The 20,585-nt window shown below is 51.5% G+C and overlaps 1 protein-coding gene across 1 annotated transcript in view; it reads left to right on the top strand.

Moving 5' to 3' along the window:
- TG (thyroglobulin) overlaps positions 1 to 20,585 on the top strand; it is a 241,089-nt gene that overhangs the window by 200,453 nt on the left and 20,051 nt on the right. Inside the window, exons 42-44 of the mRNA XM_045895844.3 lie at positions 4,609 to 4,773; positions 5,784 to 5,951; positions 20,007 to 20,188. Of these exons, the coding sequence (XP_045751800.3) occupies positions 4,609 to 4,773; positions 5,784 to 5,951; positions 20,007 to 20,188 (515 nt within the window). The remainder of the gene's footprint in view (positions 1 to 4,608; positions 4,774 to 5,783; positions 5,952 to 20,006; positions 20,189 to 20,585) is intronic.

The raw sequence follows: 20,585 nt of genomic DNA, 5'->3' as shown, positions 1-20,585 counted from the left end.
CATTTCAAGAACTTCTGGTGTTTATGTGTGTGCTATCGTATGTCTGTGTGTATCTAAGTGTGCCCATGTGTGTTTCTGCCTGCGACTGTGTGTTTCTGAATGTGTGTGTCTCTGTGTGCGACTATATTGTGAGTGTATCTTTCTTGTCTGTGACTGTTTGTGTTCATATGCGTGCTTAGACGGGGGCAGGTCCTGGTTCTGAGGTGACTGTAGTGACTGACAGAGGTCAAGACCCCTGACAATGTTCAGAGGCTCCAGGGAGAAAAAAGAGTGGTCAGCAATTGGAGTTTTGCCTTGCATTATTTCTGAAGTTAGAAAAACACACACAACAAGCGGAAACTCTTTGCCCTTTAATAGCTAAGTCGGATTTAGATAAGTGCAAGCCCAGGGCCAGCCGTGAGACTGCTGTGTGACCAGGCAGGCTGAAGACCCCGCTGCCCCCACCCACTGCAGGGGTCCCGTTAGTCCCCATGGTGCTAACTGCAATAGGAATACAACATCCCCTGTGCACAGGACCCCCACCATCTTGCGCATGTCCTTATGATGACTTAAAGTACAGTGTGTCATTCCTATTCACAGAGGAGTAGCCAAAGCCCCCAGATGTTAGTCACTCGCCCTGAGTCCCTTCGTCAGCGAGGAACAGGGCTGGAGTATGAAGCTGGTCCTTCTGCCGGCTTCAGACATGGCTGAGAGCCTGGTCTATGAACTCGAGACAGGCCCCAGCCTTGGACCTCATTCTGTCCCCAGAGCCCCTGCACTCTGTGCAGCTCTGCATAGCACACCCTACTCCAGCCCTGTCCTTTGCTCTCCATCCAAGTGCTTTAAAGTCAGGGCTGAGCCGGCCGTTGACTCTTTAACCACCGATTTTCCATGAAGAAAGACGTTTCCTTCAGCAAGATCGATTAAAACAATATACTTGAGGGAGAGGAAAGTTCTCTAAGCCATCGTGCAGTATCGCTGTAACCCACGCCTTTAACCACTTCCTCACGGTATCAGGAGTTCTGGCTTTTTATAGCCGCACACAGTGCTGAAAACATTAGAGGGCCCCTTCCCAACGTCAGCGTCCCCCACGGCCTACCTGCGGCCAAGGGAGGCTCAGCAGCCCCACCTCAGGGCCTGCAGCTTGCCAGCTCAATTTGCAATCCAGAACATGGGGCGTTGACCTTGACTAATTTGAGCACATGTGTGTGTGCGTGTGCGTGTGTGTGTGCGTGTGTACGGGCATGTGTTCTCTTAAGACAAAGCAGATCCAGTGGTTCTTAGGAAAGCCAGACCCCTCATCGTTGGAAAGAAACCTGCAGGCAGAATCACCTTGCCCCTGTGTATTGTTGCTGTGGTTGAATTCCTGGCTCTGGGCTGGCTGGGTATTTTACTTTCTCGGCTGCTCATTCTCACCATGTGCTCAGGTGTTAGGACTCTGTGTTTTACAGATGCTGAAGCTCAGAGCGCGCCACTGGCTGGGGTTCAAGGGTGCAGGAACCTTGCCTTGTGCATTTTGTAGCCAATCCTGCTGACAACAGGAGACTCTGAGCTTACCTAAATGAGTTGAGGACAGAAAGACAATGTAGATGACCGCTCCCTGTTTTGGGTCTGGGGACCCAGCAGCCAGCCCCATTCTGAGTGGCTCAGAGCTGTCAGAAAGGGCTCCCAGGCCCCAGGATAACACTGCTGTTGTCACGATCCAGACCCTATGTGCTCTGCTCTCTCTGGGTTTGGGTTGCAACTGGCCTGACCTCTGACTCTGGCCACAAGTTTCCTCCTTGGTCCTGACGACTAAGTCGAGATAAGATGGTTAACAGTGCCACCACCTTTCATCGAGATACTGCCCAGTGCATACGGAAGGCTGACCGGGTGGCTAAGGGCTTGGCCTTCGAGCCTGGCTGCCCATGTTCAGACTGCGGTTTGGCCTCCACCCAGTCCTGTGATCCCGAGCAAGTCATTTGCGTCTCTGTGCCATGAGCCCCTTATCTATAAAATGGGATGACAATATCATCTGCCTCATGTGATGGTCGTGAGGCATAAAGCAATATCTGTAAAATGCTGAGGACACATGAGGAACACTCCACCGAGGTTCTCTCTTTTGATTCTTAGGCATCTCACCCTCAGGGGAAGCGTGGGGAGCTGGTATCACGGTGTCCATGTGACTCAGGAGGGAAAGGGGCTGGGTAATTTGTGAAGTCACCAAGTGGAGTAGGAAGCCAGATCAGAAGCTGTGTTCAGGGCACCGGACTGCATTTAGCTGCTGAGATTAGGACTCTCAGCCCTACTTATGGCCAGAACCAGCCCCAGACCCTGCCCTCTCCTCACCCCACCCAGGGCTACCCTCAGCTCTCAGCCCTACCTGCAGGACGGCCTATCCTCATTGCAATGCCCATGCTTTGCCCATGGCCCTCAGTCCTGACTGTGAGGCATAATGACCACTGGAACTTTCTGGAAGCTATGCTGAAATGTGCTCCCTGACTTCAGGAAATCTGTCCAGCTGGAATCTCAAGAGCATGGGTGTCCTCCCCTCTGGGCATCTGTCTATTGTCTGTTTTACACAGTGGGTAATAGCACTGATGACTCAGGTAACAGGTGGACATGGGCACCGCCCTTTACAGTTTCCAGAATGCTTTCCTCTGCTATTCTTCAACGATCCTCTCAAAGACCCAGTGAGAGCAGCACCCTCTGATACACCCATTGCTGCATTTCTGGTATTGTGACCAGTTTCCGGTGTTTTAGCTCAGGGTAGGGTCTAGAAGGAAACATATTCTCTAGAGTCAGACAGATCAGTGCTCCCTTTACATTGGAGTAAGAGGGTACAGTTCAGCTCAAGAACACAGCATCTTGTTCGGGATATAAAAACACAGGTGGCATAATGTGGGGTTGAGAGCATGGCCAAGGTGGGCTGTTTGGACTAGGGTCCTGGTTCTGCCAGTCACCGCTGTGTGATGTTGGCCAAGGTTCTAGACCTTTCTGTGCCTTAATTTCCCCTTATCTAAGAGAAAGGGGTAAATAACATTTACCTCTGAGAATTGTGGAGAGGGTTTAATGAGTTAATATGTACGAAGTGCTTACAGCTATACCCAAAACTTAGAAATTACTCAGTAAATATTAACCATCATTATTAGTTTTTGTTGTTGCCAAGCTCCCAGGTCCTGGTACCTATTAGATGCTCGATAAATGAGAATTTTCCTTTCCTCTTGGAGCTTCAGTTTGCTTGTCTGCAAAATAAGGATGGTGGTTATACCTGCCTCCTATTACTGTTGCAGAGATTGCAGGGGACACAAAGTTCCTTCGAGGGTGAGTACTTGGCAGGTGGTTGGAGGCAGGCAGGCCCCTTAGTAAAGAGCTTGCTCAGAGAGCTCACCCACTGCTCCGCCCAGGGGCCTGGAACACAAAAATTCTGGAGCCCAGCTGCCTGCATCCATAGGCGGGCTCAGACTCTGGCAGCATTCGTGGCTTTGGTCAGGTTACTGAATTTCTCTATTTCTTTATTTTCATATTAGTGAAAATGGAGACAATGACCACAGCTAACTTATACAGCCTTGGTGAGGATGAATGAGATAAAGTGGGGGAAGCTCTTGAGCTAACAATCGAAGTCCTCCGGGAGCTTGGGTGGCTCAGTCCATTAAGCATCTGGCTTTGGCTCAGGTCATGATGTCGGGGTCCTGGGATTGAGCCCGGCATCGAACTTCCTGCTCAGCAGGGATTCTGCTTCTCTTTCTCTCTCTCTCCCTCTGCCCCTCCCTAGCGCTCATTCTCTCTCTCTCTCTGAAATAAATAAATAAATCTTAAAAAAAAAAGACAAAGTCATCGATCAATGGCCCTTGCTGTGTATTACCAGTTTCAGTGGTACCGGTAAGAGTTCTGGTGCAGGTAGGCCCACTGCACGCTCCCCCAACCGTTGTCCCTGATGCTGTAGTATGCCGCATCGTCTGAACTGGGGTGGTCTGCAGACGGAAGGCCCTGGGATTGCACCCTAGCTAAGGCGCTGAGCCCACCTCTTCCACCTGGGCAGAAGACCAATCCCACCAACAGTCTAGGCCTGGGGATGAACCTCCTGGCATTCCCGCCACCTGCATTCCTAGAGGGGAAAGGCTCCCAGCCAGCCAGCATTTGACAGAGACTTGCATTGACTCTGCTGGAAAAATTTACTTGCACAATGACTGTGTTTCCATCACCTTCTAGGTGGGCATCTATTTGCAAGTCCAACTCTGTCTTAACTGAGCCAGGAAACTTGCTATTTAAGGAGACCGGGGAGGTGGGGGTGGCGGATGTGGACAAGGATAATTCTGGTCCTTATCCCTCTTCAACCACCATCAGCCCCTGGCCCCAATATACAACTTTAGTCAATGATCACTCTGTCCAAGGCCCACACTTCCCAGGTAAGGAAACGGAGACCTAGAGAGACACTCATTCAAGATCACAGGCGGTGTTGATATGATATCTATCAGTCCTGACCTCCTGAATGCCTGTGGGCATCTTCAGGAAGGGTCCTGGAACTTCTGAGTGTGGATGAACGATGTAGAGCCCTGATGTGGCCCCGAGGTCTCTGGGCTGATGAGCAGGGGTGGTGGGGGAGGAGACGATCTAGACTATTCATCCTGAGTCTGCGTTCTCTTCCAGGGTGGCTCTGCGTTCTCCCCAGCTGCTGTCATCAGCCAGGAGAGGGCTCAGCAGCAGGCAGCCGCTTTGGCAGAGGAAGTCAGCTGCCCCACCTCGTCCATCCAAGAAATGGTGTCCTGTCTCCGCCAGAAGCCTGCCAGTGTCCTCAATGACGCCCAGACCAAGGTGGGCACTTGTGTGTGAGTTGGGGAGGGACACTCTCTGATCTTTTCCAAATGGAAAACCAGGACTAGAAAGGAGACCTGACCCACCTAAGGCCACACAGGAGGTGGATGACCGGCCAGAGCCCGAATGTGCATTCCCTGACCCCTAGCACCAAGCGTGGGCCCGGCACATAATGGACCAAGCATGGGTACTCAAGGTGGACAGGTCTCTCTGCACATTGGATTTTAACTGTAAAATATAAATGTAAAATATAACGTGGGCCTTATAGAGTAGGAGGATAAAATGAAGTGAACCACGTCAAGGGTCTTGATTGTGCCAGAACTGTGGTGGCACTCTGGCAGGTCACAGCCACTCAAATGGAGCATGATGGTCATACCTGCAGTGGATTTGGGCCACCCCATCCTTGTACATAGGACAGCTATGTGCTCCCTTTTCCGCCTGAAAAGATCCTGCTCACAGCCCACAGTCACTGGCTGTCCCTGACGTTGATGAAGGGGACACTAGCAGGAGGAACTTGTCATTTGAGCCAAGGGCTTGATGCCTTCAGCCATGGGCCTGGACTCACAGATCTGGAGCAGGTCTGACCCTCAGCTCCCCCAAGTGTGGGCTCCTGAGAGAGTGGCTAGAGCTGATGAATTTCTCTGTCAGATCCTGCCTTTGGCGACCACCTACCTACTCCTAAATCAATGTCTACTCCTGCTCACTTGCACACCTATGGTCTCAGGCTTACCTATGCCTCCCTGGGGCTCTGTTGTCACCTTGGTGGGGAAGCTCTAGGGACCTGCTCAGAGCGAGACTTGCCTTCCAGTTCCTGGCTTGGTGTCCTTCCTGCCTGTTGTTCTTGTCATTTTACTATATTGTCCAATACAGCCCCAGATGGATAACCGGCATCAGCGTTCATTACAGTTAAAATCTGATTAAGTGAAGCAATGCAACTGATTCTTCTAGAACCATTTAAAAAGAGGGATAAAATCTGTACGCATAATGGCCTCCTTTTGTACCCAATGTAGCTCCTGGCTGTGAGTGGCCCTTTCCACTACTGGGGTCCTGTGGTTGATGGCCAGTACCTCCGAGAGGCTCCAGCCAGAGCGCTTCAGAGGGCTCCGCGGGCGAAGGTCGATCTGCTGATTGGGAGTTCTCAAGATGACGGGCTCATCAACAGAGCAAAAGCCGTGAAGGTAGGTGGAGAGGAGCCTCAGAGGTCCCCTGTTGGCTGTGCCTCGGTGGCTCTGGACCTCTAAGTCTTGACGGTGGTCCAGAGTCACTGACTGATTCGCTCATTTACAAAATAATCTCTACAGCGTTACTAAGTGCAAAGGCCCTATAAGGAGCTTGGGAGACAGTAATGGGGGGACCTGTTTCAGACATGGGACACATGCAGGGTTGTGAGCAACACAGGCACCTTCACCCCCACATCCACAAACTCCATCTGCGAGTGAATCACCGTGGGAAGCAGCGCACAGAAGCTGACCAAGGAGCTCTGTGAGCTTTGGGGTTCCAGGCGATGGATAACCCTGCCCCCTGAAGGACACTTGCCCCACTGAGGGGGTGGCCAAGGTGGCACCTCTTCTAGTCCTGGCCCCATGCGGGTTTTCCTCCCTGGGAGAACTGGGCAGGGGGTGTACCCTGCAGCTGGCAAAGACGACTTCATGCGGCTGCTTGGAGACACAGCGAAGTGGGAGAAGGCTGTAAGGTCTTCTGTCTGTTTGAACACTCATTTCCTGCTCTGACCACATGCCCTCATGCCTCACTAGGATGTGGCTCACCCTGGAAGAGGCTGAGCACGCTCTCCTGTGGACTGCCACCCGTCCTTGTCAGGCTGCTCTTAACAGATATTTTAAGTCATCAGGCCTGGGATGGTGGCCACGGCGCATGAAACCCGGGGAGCAGACACCCGTGCTCAGCATGGGGCTCTGCCCAGCTCTGTTGAATATAAGGCAGCACAGCTGGAATTGAAAAAAAATCATTCACGCAGCCTCACGCGATCCTGCATTGCCTTGCATTTGATTCCTGTTCCCTCCAGTAGTATGTCTCACTTAGGGGAATCTGTCTTACAGCAATAAAAACACCACTTTGACATGAAATATATATATATATATATACACAGGGGTATTTATCATAGTATGAATTATTGTAGCAAAATGTTGGAAGCAACCCAAATGTGCATTAACAGATCAATGGTGGACGAAGTTAGGCTACACACAAACTATTAAATATTATGCAGATGGTGAAAGGGGTGAATCAGATTCATCTCTCCTGGCTTGAGGGATGCCTATGACATGTTGTTAAATGGAAACAAAAAACAAGAATGCAGAGGGATTGTGAAATTAAGGGGGCATCCGTATTTTTTAAAACCGCCAGCCTGTATCCATCTGTAAATACATAAGTGTGCATAATTTTATATTTCTTTGTGAAAGGCTTATAGTGTGGGAAGTTATACAGCAGGCATTAACATTGGCTATCTCAGAAGGTGTAGCAGCGTGAAAAAGGATATTATGAATTTAATATTACTAATAGTACTAATATACCTATATGCGTAAGTTATACATACATGCCCATGTTACATATAAAGTGCATGTGCGTGTGTGTATATAGATACATAGAGAAAGTGTTGTGTGTGTGTGTGCATGTGTGTGTGTGTGTTGGGGGTGGTTTGTATAGGTATGTTGGGGGGCTTGGTGTAGAGTAGAACTTAGTCATTATTATTTCCTGTCCAGTTGAGGAAGAACGTTTGCATCTGATCCATCACTGTGTTTTCCTGCCGAGCACCCACATATAACACAGCCCTGACTTCAAGGGGCTGTAACTTAATTATCGAACCAGACTGACCCAAGATGCCCCTTCTCCACCACGAGCCCTGGGCCTTTCTTCTCTAAAGTAACGGGTCTTCGAATGGCTTTTGATCTAGCCCTTCATAATGTAAACATAAATCATATGCACGTGTACTCCTGTACTAATATGCTGAATTTCTATGAAAGAGTCATGAAAACATAACAAATTTAAAGCATGAGAAAGAAGTGAATGTTTTAAGATTTATGCTGCACCCTTGACACACTCCACGCCGGAGATGGTGCTCTGCAGCATGAGCAGTGTGGAAAGAGACAGCCACTCACCCTGGACCCTTCCCCAGGCAACATCTCATCTTACGATGCCCTACGGGGATGTGGGGATCTTTGTGCAGAAGAGACTATATACTCACAGCTCTGATTCTTTGGACCATGTGCTGACAATGTATCCCAGCCATCTCTGATTTTAGAGAAAGGAAGAACTACTTTTCTACTCCCAGGAGCCTGGGGATCATCCTGGACAGGTGGGAGGGTGCAGGTCCTGGCAGCTAGTTCCCATACCCCTCCACCTGCAGGTCTGGCGGGTGGGGCTCTTACCATTGGATTTGGGGCTGTGCTGGCCCCAGTCTGTAACATCTGTATTACCAGCCCATTGTAAGAGGGCTGTGTGGCCATGTGGCCGCCTTGGTCTTCCCTCTTCCTGTCCTGCAGCGTGTTTGGGAGTCTCTTGGCTCTGTCCTGATCTCTGAGCCCCCAGCCAGGAGTCTGGATCCAGAGGACTAGGATCCCTCCTCAGCAATGCGTTTTCATTCCTCTCATTGACTTTCAAGGAGATGTTGCCTTGGTGCACTTGCGAAGGATGGTGTCTGCCAAAGGAGCTCACTGCCCACACCGGGGCATGGGTGGGAACATGTGCCCTCAAGTCCGGCACCAACATAGGGAAGGCGCGGGGAGGGCACGGCGGAGCGGCGGCCAGCCCTGTTCCACGGTTGTTATCCACACCCCAGTCCTGGGGCAGAGGCTCCCAGGGCCCATGTATGCCTGGTGAGAGCCTTCCTCTCTTGCTTCCCTTCTCTGCTCCTTCTCTTCTGAACGTGCGCTAGTCCAGCCGCTGCGTCGATTTGTGAGCCTGCGTCCTGCCAAGAACGCATCTGGGGAACTGAGAGGGAGCGGGGGTAGTGATGGTCCAATTGGAAGCCAGAGCCGCAACTGCGATGCCATTATGTGCTGATGTCTCCTGGACGGGTCCCTCCAGCCCAGCTTTATACGTGCAGCCTGGGCTTTTCCCTTGGACTCTAGATTGGTTTGCCCCAGTCTATTTGCCATCTTCCTTCAGATGTCTCATAGCTTCCCGCTCTTAACATCCAGAAGGGGCTGCTGATTCTCCTGTGCCCCGCCCCAACCAGCATGTTCTCCTGCTGAGTTCATCTCCGTAAACAGCAAATCCTGCTTCTGCATGCAGGGCTGTAGGCTAACGGTCGTCATGACTCTGCTCCCCTCCATCCTACCAGCATTGCGTCAGCAAACCCGGCTGGCTCTATCTTCCAAGTGCACCCAGGATCCATCCAGCCTCACCGCCTCTTCTGCCATCACCCTGAGCCATGCCATCATCTTTCTCCAGGATTAGCCCCCAACTAGCTCCCTGCACCCCCTGTGATCTGTGAGGACCACAGTGGCCAGAACCATTCCTCTACATTATGTCAGATCCTGTCACCCCCCTACTCAAAGCCCTCCCATGGCCTCAGCTTCAGAGAAGCCGTAGTCCCTACAATGACCACTACTCGATGTGGCCCCTGTTTGCCCTCTGACCCCACCTCCTGCTATCCCCCGCCATGCTCACTGTGCTTAATCCCAACTGATCGCTTTGGTGTTCCTCAGATATGCCGAGCATGCTTCCATCTTAGCATCTTGACACATGCTGTTCCCTCTTCTAGAATGTTCTCCAGATAACTCGCTGCCTCACGTCTTCAGGGTCTGCTTCTTCAGAGTATTTGCTTGACCCCCCCAGATGGAGAGGACAACCTTATCCCCAGCATTCTCTCCCCCTTACCATGCTCCCCCTCCTCATCACTTGCACCCCTTGACATACTATACATTGATTTGTCTATGGTATTTCTTCCCCAACTAGAATGTGAGGTCCGTGAGCATTGTTTTATCAGTTTTGTTTTCTACTTTATCTCCGGTGCTACGAAGTGTCTGGTATACAGTAATGGCTCAATGACTCTTCATTAGATTGAAAGAATGAAATTTGGGAGACCTGGGTATGTGCCAGAATCTAACCTAGGAGTCTTCAAGGAAATAATTCATCCCAAACAACCCTATGATCTATGACCTATGATCTATTCAGCTGGGAAAGCAGTTCAGAGAGAGAGCAGAATTCAAATCCAAATCTAAATTCTGGATCTAAGTTCAAAGGCATCCTCTTCCAGGTATGCCCCTCTGGAAAGAGCCAGGTCCTCCCTCCAAGAGCTGCCCACACACTCACAAGTCTGGTGGGTACTCGTAAGGTCACACAGCTATAACGAGGGCTTCTGTGTGCGAAGGGCCTCAGAGTCCCACCTCCACTCTCACTGTAGCTCAACCATGACCCTGGGAGGTAGATGCCCATGAATTGGTATTTAACACCGTTTTACTGAGGAAGAAGCCTTCCAGAGGTTTCATGATTGTCCCAAGGTCATCAAACAAGTCACTTGCAAAGCCAAGTCATTGAAGATCCTTTGGCTCCAAATGGGGAGCTTTGCTCCCAACCCCATATGTCCCAAACCCTAGGACAGGCATGGCGAATGCATCAGCACCACCTGTCCCTTCCCAGATGCAATCGTAGCCCAGAGGAGTCCTCGGAATCCTGGCCAACTCAGGACCACAACATCGTCATGTGGACACACAAGTGGGAACCTAGCTACCAGTTGCCCTCTACACACAGTATTGAAGTTACTCTTTTATCTCAAAACACCTGCTCATGCATGACCCTGGGGTGCCTTCCCTTGCCTCAGCCTGCTCATGACCCTCATTCAGTCTTGGGTTTGTGGGTTTCTCCATTTCCCCCCAGAAGATTCCAGTACCTGGGTCCAGCTAACATTAGCTGAGGGGAACCCCAGAATGGCACATTCCCGAGGGCCTCAATCCCAGTGATTCCTTGTCCTGAATCCTTCCATATCAGCCCAGCTCCTCCCGCCCACCTGTGCTGAGAAGCAGGACCTCACAAAAAACCACCACAGCCTAGAGCAGGTGTCACCCACGTTTTCCCAACACCAAGACCTGTGTGTTTAGTCATGCAACACTCCGTGAGGCCACTTACTATGTGTCAGAGGCCATGCTGGGTATTTGGGGTGTAAGTACACATTCAGTCCCTGCCCTCAAGGAGCTCACAGTCAGGCAAGGAGATGGGAAATGAGCGGAAGTAAATAACTAAAACACAGTGGGATAGACACTAGATGGAGAGATGGACATCCTAGTGCTGGGCCTCAAGAGGCGTTTGGGGAGGAGGGGGCTGCTGGGGCCACAGGGCCTCACCAGCAAGAGGGTCACAGTGATGAAGGAACTGACCAGGACCCCACCCCCCAAGCCAGTAGGAACATTGGGTTTCCCCAGGACCTGAGCCTTAGATTCCGTATCTGTAAAATTGGGAAATGACTAGTTCATATCCTCATTAAGATGTTGAACGGAATCATATATGCAGCCGTGTCTGGCAGCTAGTACATGATCAATAAATATTAGTTCTTCACCTAGTTCTTTAAGGTATTACTAGGATTAGTGTCCAAAGCTATTGTCCCCGATCCAGAGAATTCTCCTGAGAAAGCAGGAATACAAAGGACATACAACCACTGAATCACCTCACCTGACCTGAGCCAGTTTTCCAAATCGTGGCAGACGCACACACATGCTTTTTACTTACGCCAACACTGCCTTCATACCATCCAGAGCCCAACCCACAAACACATACTGTCCGGCTTCCTGGGGGAAGTCACACGAGTGGTAGGCATCCCTCCCGCCCCAAGGGAGCCCCTGGACCCACCCATCACTTCAGCAGAGACCCTCCAAATCCCACAGACCAAGGAGGGCGGGTGGGCAGGGCTTCTAGCAAGTCCATGTGAAGACCCTCACCCACCTCCCACCCCAGGCCAGCTATGGACCACACAGAGAGTCCTAATGACACCAGCAAAGTTAACAACATACCCGTGGAGCATCACGGCTGCCTGAGATGCCTGGAAAGCCTCCGCTCTCGGAGAATGATCTTATTTTCTGAAGTAGCAGCTTTCTGTTGAAATTCATCAGTCGCTGCAGTAGGGATTTTTTTCCCCTCTTTTCTCTCCCTCTCCTCTCTCTCTCTTTCTAACTGGTGAAATTGACAGTCTGCCTACATTAACCGGGCATTAATTTGCATGATCAAAAGCAGATTTGTTCCAAGATGCACTGTTCTGCCTTCCCCTCCAAGCACAAGCATCTCTAAGGAAGGCGAGAAAAAATCAGAAACAGCGCCGCCACCGTGCCCCAAGCTTGGGCAGATGCTGGCCCCGTCCAGGAGCAGGTGGAGTGGGGGCCCTTCGGGGAGTGGGGAGGGGAAGGCAGCCCGTCTGAGAGTTGGAAGCAGCACCTGGCAGCCCGAGGCACTGGCACCAGCCCCAGCTCAGGAAAATCCAGCCTTTGGTGACAGATTATAGCAGAGAAGCGTGCAGGAGTCCCCATGAGTGCACACCATTTCCCGAAAACAGGCACTTGAGTGGGTGGGTGTTAGGGTCTGGACCCGAGCCGGGCATGGCGGGGCCCTGTGGAGAGCCCATGACCTGGAATCAGAAAAATGGGTCTCAATTCCTGGCTTCAGTCACACAATTCAGGCAAGTTGCTTAACTGGTCTGAGCCGCAGTTTCTTTATCCTTTGGTGGGCACAGTGAGACCACCCCTGCCTGTCTCCTGCAGTGTGATCAGGAGGCTTCTAGGCAAAGGAGACAGTTCCCCATACCAGGGAGCCCCGTCGGGTCCCTGGTTCTGGGCCACCCTGCAACCCTGCAAGCCCTCCACTCCAGCACTGTAGCTCCCAGGCTCACACAGGGCGCCATGCCTGAGTGTTCTATGGCCCCGCCAGGTTCTATGATCCTGCTCTGTTCAGAGAAAGCCGGAGATCGGCAGGGTTGGCTTATCCCCCCAAAATAGTAAACATATTTTATGACTGCACTGGTAAAGATGAATGGGACGTAGTATTATGACATTTATTTTTTTTCTGGTCTTAAAAGAAATTGAAAGGAACATTTATGTTGTGGGGCCTAAAGTTATGGGGGGCCCTAGGCACTGGGCCTACTGCGCCGGATGGAGTAGTGGGCCCCTTAACATCCACAATAAGTGGAAGAGGCAGGAACGGTCCACGCCTTAATTCATGCACACGTCCAACATATACTCACTAAGGGGCTCACCTCTAGGCTGCGGGGGGAAAGTTGTACCCCAACAGATAAAGCCTGTGCAGTTCATGTTCTAGTGAGAGGACACAGACCATGATGTGTGAGCAAATACATTAAGAATTTCAGGTCTTGACGGGCGCCTGGGTGGCTCAGTTGTTAAGTGTCTGACTCTTGGTTTCGGCTCAGGTCATGATCTCAAGGTCCTAGGATTGAGCTCCCTGTTGGGCTCTGTGCTCAGTGCAGAGTCAGCCTGAGATTCTTTCTCTCCCCCCGCACAACTCTCTCTCTCTAAAATAAATAAATAAATCTTTTAAAAAACCAGATCTTGAAAAGTGCTGAAGAAAATGGAAACACGAATCCAAGGCACTTTGGCAGGGAGGACTGAGACCTGAAGGATGAGGCGGGGCCAGCTCTGGGGAGATCTGGGTGAAGAGCTAGTGCAAAAGCCCTGCAGCAGGACTTGTTTGGAGGACATAGAAGGCCGGAGGGCTAGGAAACGCCGTGGATAATGGATGAGGGGTAGCAGAGGAAGTGGGATGCGTTGGCAGTGACCCATTAGATGAGATCTCATTGGCGTCAGGAGAGTGATTCTGTTCTACTTGCAATGGGCAATTATTGGAATGTTTTACGCTAGGAAGTGATTATACTGATTAATCTTTTTCTTTTCTTTTAAAGAGCATTCTGGCCACATAGAGTTGACTATGGAGAGGTGACAAAGGAAGTAGAGACCAGATTGCCCTGTGTTGGGAGGTCCAGGGAGCAAGCTGATACTTTAAATAAGGATTGCAGGCATGGTAACTGTGAGAAATAACCAGACTTGGGATAAACCTTGGATTGGCCGTTGGGTACACATGGTGGGATTTTAGGAGAAAGGTCAGAGCTATAGATACAGATTTGGAAGAAAACCAGGAAAAGTTGATGTCACAAAAGCCAAGAAAATTGTATTTCTGAAGGGAAGCAGAAGTCAAGTGTCAGATGTCATTGAGGGTGGCGTGAGCAGGGGGCAGAGGTGGGGCCACTGGACCTGACAGGGCACGGGTGATGACGAGGGTCATCTCAGTGGAGTGAGGGGAAGGGAAGGCTGATGGGGTGGGGAGCATGTGCAGTGCAGAAGTGGCCACTGTGCTTCCAGAACCCTCTGCACCATCAGCTCCACCAGATGCAAACCCTCAGCCGGTTTCCATGGGGGCAGTCTGCTCACTGATGAGTTGCCTCTCTGACTTTACCAGCTCTGTTCCATGGCAAGAACCATGTCATGTTCACTTTGGATCCCCAGTTGTGGGCCCAGGAGGCCTTTAATTCATGTTCATTAAATGAGCAAATGATTATTTGTTTTTATCTACTTCAGAGCTCCAGAGAATTCTGGGATTCTGGGGGCATTCATTCACGCATGCATCTATCCATGCAGACTTGCAAGAATCAGGTGAACTCTGAAAGGCTGCCTGTTTTTTCCTTTGGGGAATCTACTCTGGGTCTCTTCTTCTCAAACCTATGATGTCATAACTGTTCTGCATAACTTCAAGAGTAACCAATGAACAAAAATTGTGTAAGGACCTTCTGTGTACACTTCTCTCTGAATCCCCACGTGCCAGAGATACCGTCAGTGTTTCTGCCCCAGGATGGGGGAGAAGCTGATGAGAGCATGAGCAAGGATAGGGCAGGAGGAGTCGATAGGATGGTGGTTAAGATGTACTAGGAGGAGAATCCTCAGGATTGGGGTACAGTAGCATGTTGGGGAAGGTGGGGGAGTAGGAGGGGTCAGTAAACATCTCTTTTTTAATCAGGTGACTGGCTACTGGTCTTAGTGATTGAGGATGGGGAAATAGCAGGGGAAGGTTCTGGAGCTGGGGAAGAACACATGTAGATGATGAAGTTCAATTGTGTTCATGAGTTCGAGGGACCTGAGAAGTTCCCAGGAGCTGGGAGATATTTGGATATGCGGGTCTGAGGTTCAGACTAGAGAGAAATTTAGGTTTCATTAACCTGCCGGTTATTATCAAAGCAAAGGGAAGAAACGGTACCACCTCTCAGCATGTCTGGATGGAAGGGGAAGAGAAGGGGGCAGGGATGGCAGCTGGGGGACCTCAGCATTTGAAAGTGGGCAAGACAGCAGAAGGGTTCCAGAAACAAGCCTGAAGCAGAGCAGGTGAGGGAAAAGGAGATGAGAGGATTGTCGAGTTGGGGTGGGGGGAAGAGTGCCAGGACGGGAAGGGTGGACAGCGCCAGCATTGCCTGAAGGGTGGGTCAAGGGGCAACATCAGTGACCCTGGAGAGGGAAACTGGGTGGGGGGAGGGCAGGAGCCTGATGGCTGTGGGGACACTCTTACTGAGTGCACACCCCAGAGCTGGCAACGTCCAGGTGAGACAGACAGGCAGGACCGTCCTTGGTGGGGACACCCGTTGGCATTTGGCTCTCGGTGGGGGGCGGAGTCATGGAGAGCTGCACATTGAAAGTCCTACAAGAGGATTCTCCCAATGATGCCGAAGAAGAAGTGCAGGGGAGGGTCCCAGAGCCCTGGGCAGGGAGGCCTCAGCCTCTTGGGAAAGAGGGGGGTGTCTCTGGGTCCAAGAAGAAGGAGGGAATTCAGGAAGGGCTCCAGATGGGCATTTCCCTAAGAATAAGAGGGCCAGCCGGGGGGGGGGGGGAGCTCTGAGGATCGCCTTGGGGTTTGTAGCCACATCATAGGATTGGAGTGGCAGGGGAAGGAACCAGTAGGCAGCAGCAGCTAGTGGGCTCCTTACTAGGGCCCCAGAACAGGGGCCTCCAACTCAAGGATACCTGGCAGATAGCTGTTCTGCCTCAACCCCCACATGGACCCCCATCTCCAGCAGGCGGCACCTGCAGACCACAATGGAGGACCCTTCTCCTGGCCCCTCCTGAAGCAAAAGCAGGATGGGGCCACACCAGCTGCTTAGCTCTCCATTCCCTCTGCCTCACCTCTATCTCCTCTGTCCTCATCCTCTGCACTGGCCACGATCGCTTCCACTCCTCACCCAGCTGCCCGCACCCTAACACTCACCTCTGCGAGTCTTGGCTCAGCTATCCTCCACAAGGCCCACCCTGATGATTCCATTTACAATTTCAACCCTCACCCACCAGCACCCCAGGCCTCTTCCCTGCCCTGCTGCCCTTGTCTGTGTCGCATCCTCATCACCACCAAACTTTCTATATTACACAATTTGCCATGTATCCGCCAGGCTCTCCAGCTCCACTCAAAGCCCCCAGAGGGCAGAGAATTGAACTTGCATTGTTCCCTGATGCATCTCAAATTCTTTGACTTGCTCCTGGCAGGTGTAGGTGCTCGATAGAAATTTGTTGCATGAAATCGTGAATGGAAGGTAAAGGCCCTCCAGCAAAGCTTTTTCCATCATGTCTGCCAACCCTGCAGTGAACATAAGGGCATTTATTTTCAATAATTTACTGGCTAAAGGGGCGCCTGGGTGGCTCAGTTGTTTCAGCATCTGCCTTCGGCTCAGGTCATGATCCCAGGGTCCTGGGATAGAGCCCCGCATCGGGCTCCCTGCTCGGCGGGAAGCCTGCTTGTCCCTCTCCCACTCCCCCTGCTTGTGTTCCCTTTCGCGCTGTGTCTCTCTCTGTCAAATAAATAAACAAGATCTTTAAAAAAAATAACTTACTGGCTAGAGGAGAGAGAGTAGGAATATGTATTGTCGGCCATGTGTCATCCACTTGGTAATCACTAATTCACTCGATTCCAACATCCACCCCAGGCACAGAGAGGAATATTCACCGAGCAGATTTCCTGATGGCAATGAGTCTTCCGAGGTCACACACCAGAGCCGGGTTCAAACCTGCCTCTCTCAAATACAGACCCCACACTCCATGCGTGAGGCCACGGGGCATTCCAGACCACAGTGAAGCCCTGTGCCATCTCGAAAGTTTCCTACGGGCTCTAACTGTTCAGTAGGACAAATTAATGGCAGTCCTTTTAACACAAGCACAGAGGACGTGCCAGTTCCTGACGGCCCTTAACACAGCCCAGCCTGCAGTGAACCCGCTTCCTCGGCGGATCGCGCCTGTAATTACAGCTTGTGGGAGTCAGTGCTTGGCATCACGTGGTGGCCCCCATCCCTCCTGCTGACTCTCTAATTAAACCAGCAACAGCATCTGCGCTTCGGTCCTGGCCAAGAATGAGGAGATGCGGTTCTTGCTGGAAACGGGCCCCCTTCGCATTCCCACGTGCTCCCCGGGGCCGGGGACCTCATGTCAGCCATCTCTAGAATGTTGACCAGCCAGCGAGGCCGCACCCTGGCTAGTCTCAGCCCGGCTCAGATCCCCTGGAAATGTGAAAGCCATCACAGTCTCATGGGAGCCCAAAGCGGGCCCTTCCCTCTGGCTCCCTAGCTGTGGAACTGTTTAGACTATTATATGGTAGAGGTACTTCTTCTAGCCATGTCCGGGCTCGGTGCCCTGCCCCTCTTAAAAGCTGCCTCATTGTGAAAATAGTTTCCAAGGAACTCATGTAGGCGCTCTACCTGTTAGGTGGGGCTGGTCATTTTGCAGCAGGGGTAGGGAAGAGGGGCTTCCCAGGGTTTGGACCCAGGACCGATGGGATCAACATCGATGAGGTCTCTAAGGCAGGGGCTTCCCTGACCCATCTGGGCTGGGCACAAGATTGCGTCTACAAATATCGAGCAATGGTAACACGCAGGCTGAGAAATCAGTAGCTATCATTTCATTTAGCTTCACGACAGCTTTATGAAGAAGGTAATATTCCTGTGCCCATTTTACAGAGGAGGAAATGAAGGCACAGGAAGATTCAGTAACTTGCCCAGGGTCACACAGCTAATAAGGGGCCAAGCTAGCATCCAAGCCCGGGTCTCTCCAACTTTGGGATCTGAACCCAAGAGGTTCGACTCTTGTGTCCTTGTCGGCCAATGTCTTCACTAATCATTGGTCCAACACGTTTGCTGAGCACCGCCTATGACTAGGTGCTTGGCACTGTACTGAACCCCACGCGCCCCTTTTGATACATGGTCATTTTGGAGCTGGAGACGAGCAAACACCAACAGCATCTGGGGATTGAGCTCAGCATCTTGAGCCTTTGCTGGGCCCCCTGCCCTGGCCTGGGGGCAGCTTAATAATCCGCACATCTGTTGCCCATGTGCCCAGAACTAGGCTCAGCGCTTTCAACGTATGTTGTGTTGGAATTTGGCACTGATTCTATGCAGTGTCCCAATTCACGTGTGATTTTGATACTTCGGTGAAACAGGCATGTTCAATGTTTGGCAATAATTGGAGATATGTGCACGATTTCTTTATATTCTATAAAGATTTTTTTATATATAGAATATAAATATTCTATAATATTTCTGTTATAAAGTATTCTGAACACTCAAAAAAGGACAGAGAATAATATAATGCAGTTTCTCCCCTGAACTACTATTAGGTTGTGAAGTCAGCTCAAGTGATTGCAGGCAAGCATTTTGAACAGGTTAGACTAGAGGCCTCAGCTCTGGAACATACGGGAAGAGCCTCAAGCATGAATGTCCTTCACGGACATTATTCTAGACCTCTGTGTGCTCGCGCACGTGTTCCGATCCATAAAATGTCTTTCTGACTACAGATCATGGTCAAAAATCCTTGAAAGTCATTGATATAATGACTACTATTGTATTCATTCTACATTTTTCACAGATATTAGTATTTTGCCATAGTTGCCTCAGATCTTTTTCCAAGAAACACACGTTATAGATAGAATTAAAATGGTGCTCCCCTGCCCTCACCTCTCCTGAGTCGGTAGATGAGGCTTGGCTTAGTTACTCCACTGACTGGTCTGGCCCCTCCTGCGTGAGCCCACTGGCGTCAGCTGAGAGAGTGTCTCAGACAGGAAGGGCCGCTTCCTGGTCATACCCACACCTCGAATTCTAATCACAGGTCCTGTATGCTTGGGAATGTTTAGAAAAACAATCTAAACATGCCAGGGTGTCTTGATAAGCATATCGTGCTGTTGATATAAGAGCCTAGAAATATGTAAACACCCATCATAGGACTGAGCGAGCGCCCTGGGGTCTGCGCCTCACACTTAAGAGCAGCATCTCTGACCTTCTGCTGCCCCTTGTCTTCAGAAATGAGGAAACTGAGTCCTGGGCGAGGCAGATGGTCCTCCCAGACTGCCCCGATGCAGAGAGCGGGAATGTTGGGACAGGGAAGGAAGGAATAATGGAGGGAGGAAGGAACGAACGAACGAAAGAAGGAAGGAAGGGAGGGAGGAAGGAAGGAAGGAAGAAGAGAAGGAGAGGAAAGAAGGGAAGAAGGAGGGAGGGGAGAGAGAGAGAGAGAGAGGGAAAGCAGGCAAGCGAGCTAGCTAGCTCCACATGGACACACATCCCCAGAGAGCCGAGAGCCTTCCCTGACCACTCTGTAAAAACTAGCCCCCGCCCTATCCCTGTCAACCCGGTCTGTTTCTCTTCGTAGCACGGGTACCCTGGTAAACTGTACAATTATTCGCTTCCTTCCCCTCCACCCACCAGAACGTGAGGCCCGTGAGAGCAGGGAGCTCCGACAGCCTGCGCCCGGCTCCTTCCCAGGCCCGGCACGCAGTTGGCCGCGGACGGAGAGGACGTTCATCAGTGTAAACGTGGGCAGGAAGCATTCGTCTGTTGATGGATCCAGTCGGCGGATGAAACTGGAGATAGCGCTCCTAACAAAACCAGATGACAGGCCGGCTGAGGGAGCAAGGGGCTCAAGCGCAGGGTGGCCTGTACCAGCCACAATGGCTCGCATTTATTGAGCACTTACTGAGTACCAGGCACCACTTTGAGCACTTCGCGTGTTAACCCTTTTGGTCCTCACCGCAACCCTACACGGAGGACGCTCCGTTGTGTCTGTTTTCAGGCAGGCAGAGGCAGACCCGGAGGGGGCCACACCACCTGTGGAGGGTCACACGGCTAGGACAAGTGGAGCTGGGATTCGAACCCGGGCAGCACCACGTCCCACCGATTCCCAGGGAGAAACTTCTCGAGCAAGGGTTTCTGGGAGACTGACTCCAGCCCTTCAGAAGCTGACTGGGCATTTCCCTGTCTCTTTTTAAAGCAATTTGAGGAAAGTCAAGGCCGGACCAGTAGCAAAACAGCCTTCTACCAGGCGCTGCAGAACTCGCTGGGCGGTGAGGACGCGGATGCCGGCGTGCAGGCGGCAGCTACGTGGTACTACTCCGTACAGCACTCGGCCGACGAGTACGCCTCCTTCTCCCGGGCCCTGGAGAACGCCACCCGGTGAGCCACCCGGGGTCACGGAGGTGCCCCGGACTGTACTGCGAAGGGGCAGCTTGACGGGTGTTGAGACCTCCTGCCCGCTGTGGTCTCCCCACCCGGGGAGTCTGTGGTTTCCAATCACAGAGTCACTAGCTCAGAATAAAACGTGGTCCCGCCCACTGGGATCTTGGGGACCAGAAAGGCTTTAATTTTCCCTGTACTGGAGAGCTCTTTTCAACCATGTAGCCAACAGCTGTTCCTAGAGGCCCAGCCCCAGACTGGACTCTAAGAGCTCACAGATGTCCCAGTTCCGGACCCTGAGAGGCTCATCACCCAGTCAGGACTCGGTGTTGAAAAAGCTCAAGGCTGAAGTTCAGAAACCTACATTCTGGCCCCAACTTGGCCTCCAGCTGGCTGG

Source organism: Mirounga angustirostris, unplaced genomic scaffold (assembly GCF_029215605.1).
Source record: "Mirounga angustirostris isolate CCGP_5_RB_7025 unplaced genomic scaffold, mMirAng1.0.hap1 SCAF_4, whole genome shotgun sequence".
In the NCBI taxonomy this organism is placed as follows: domain Eukaryota; kingdom Metazoa; phylum Chordata; class Mammalia; order Carnivora; family Phocidae; genus Mirounga; species Mirounga angustirostris.
The sequence above is the reverse complement of the archived record's forward strand: the minus strand, read 5'-3'. Positions and strand labels throughout refer to the sequence as shown.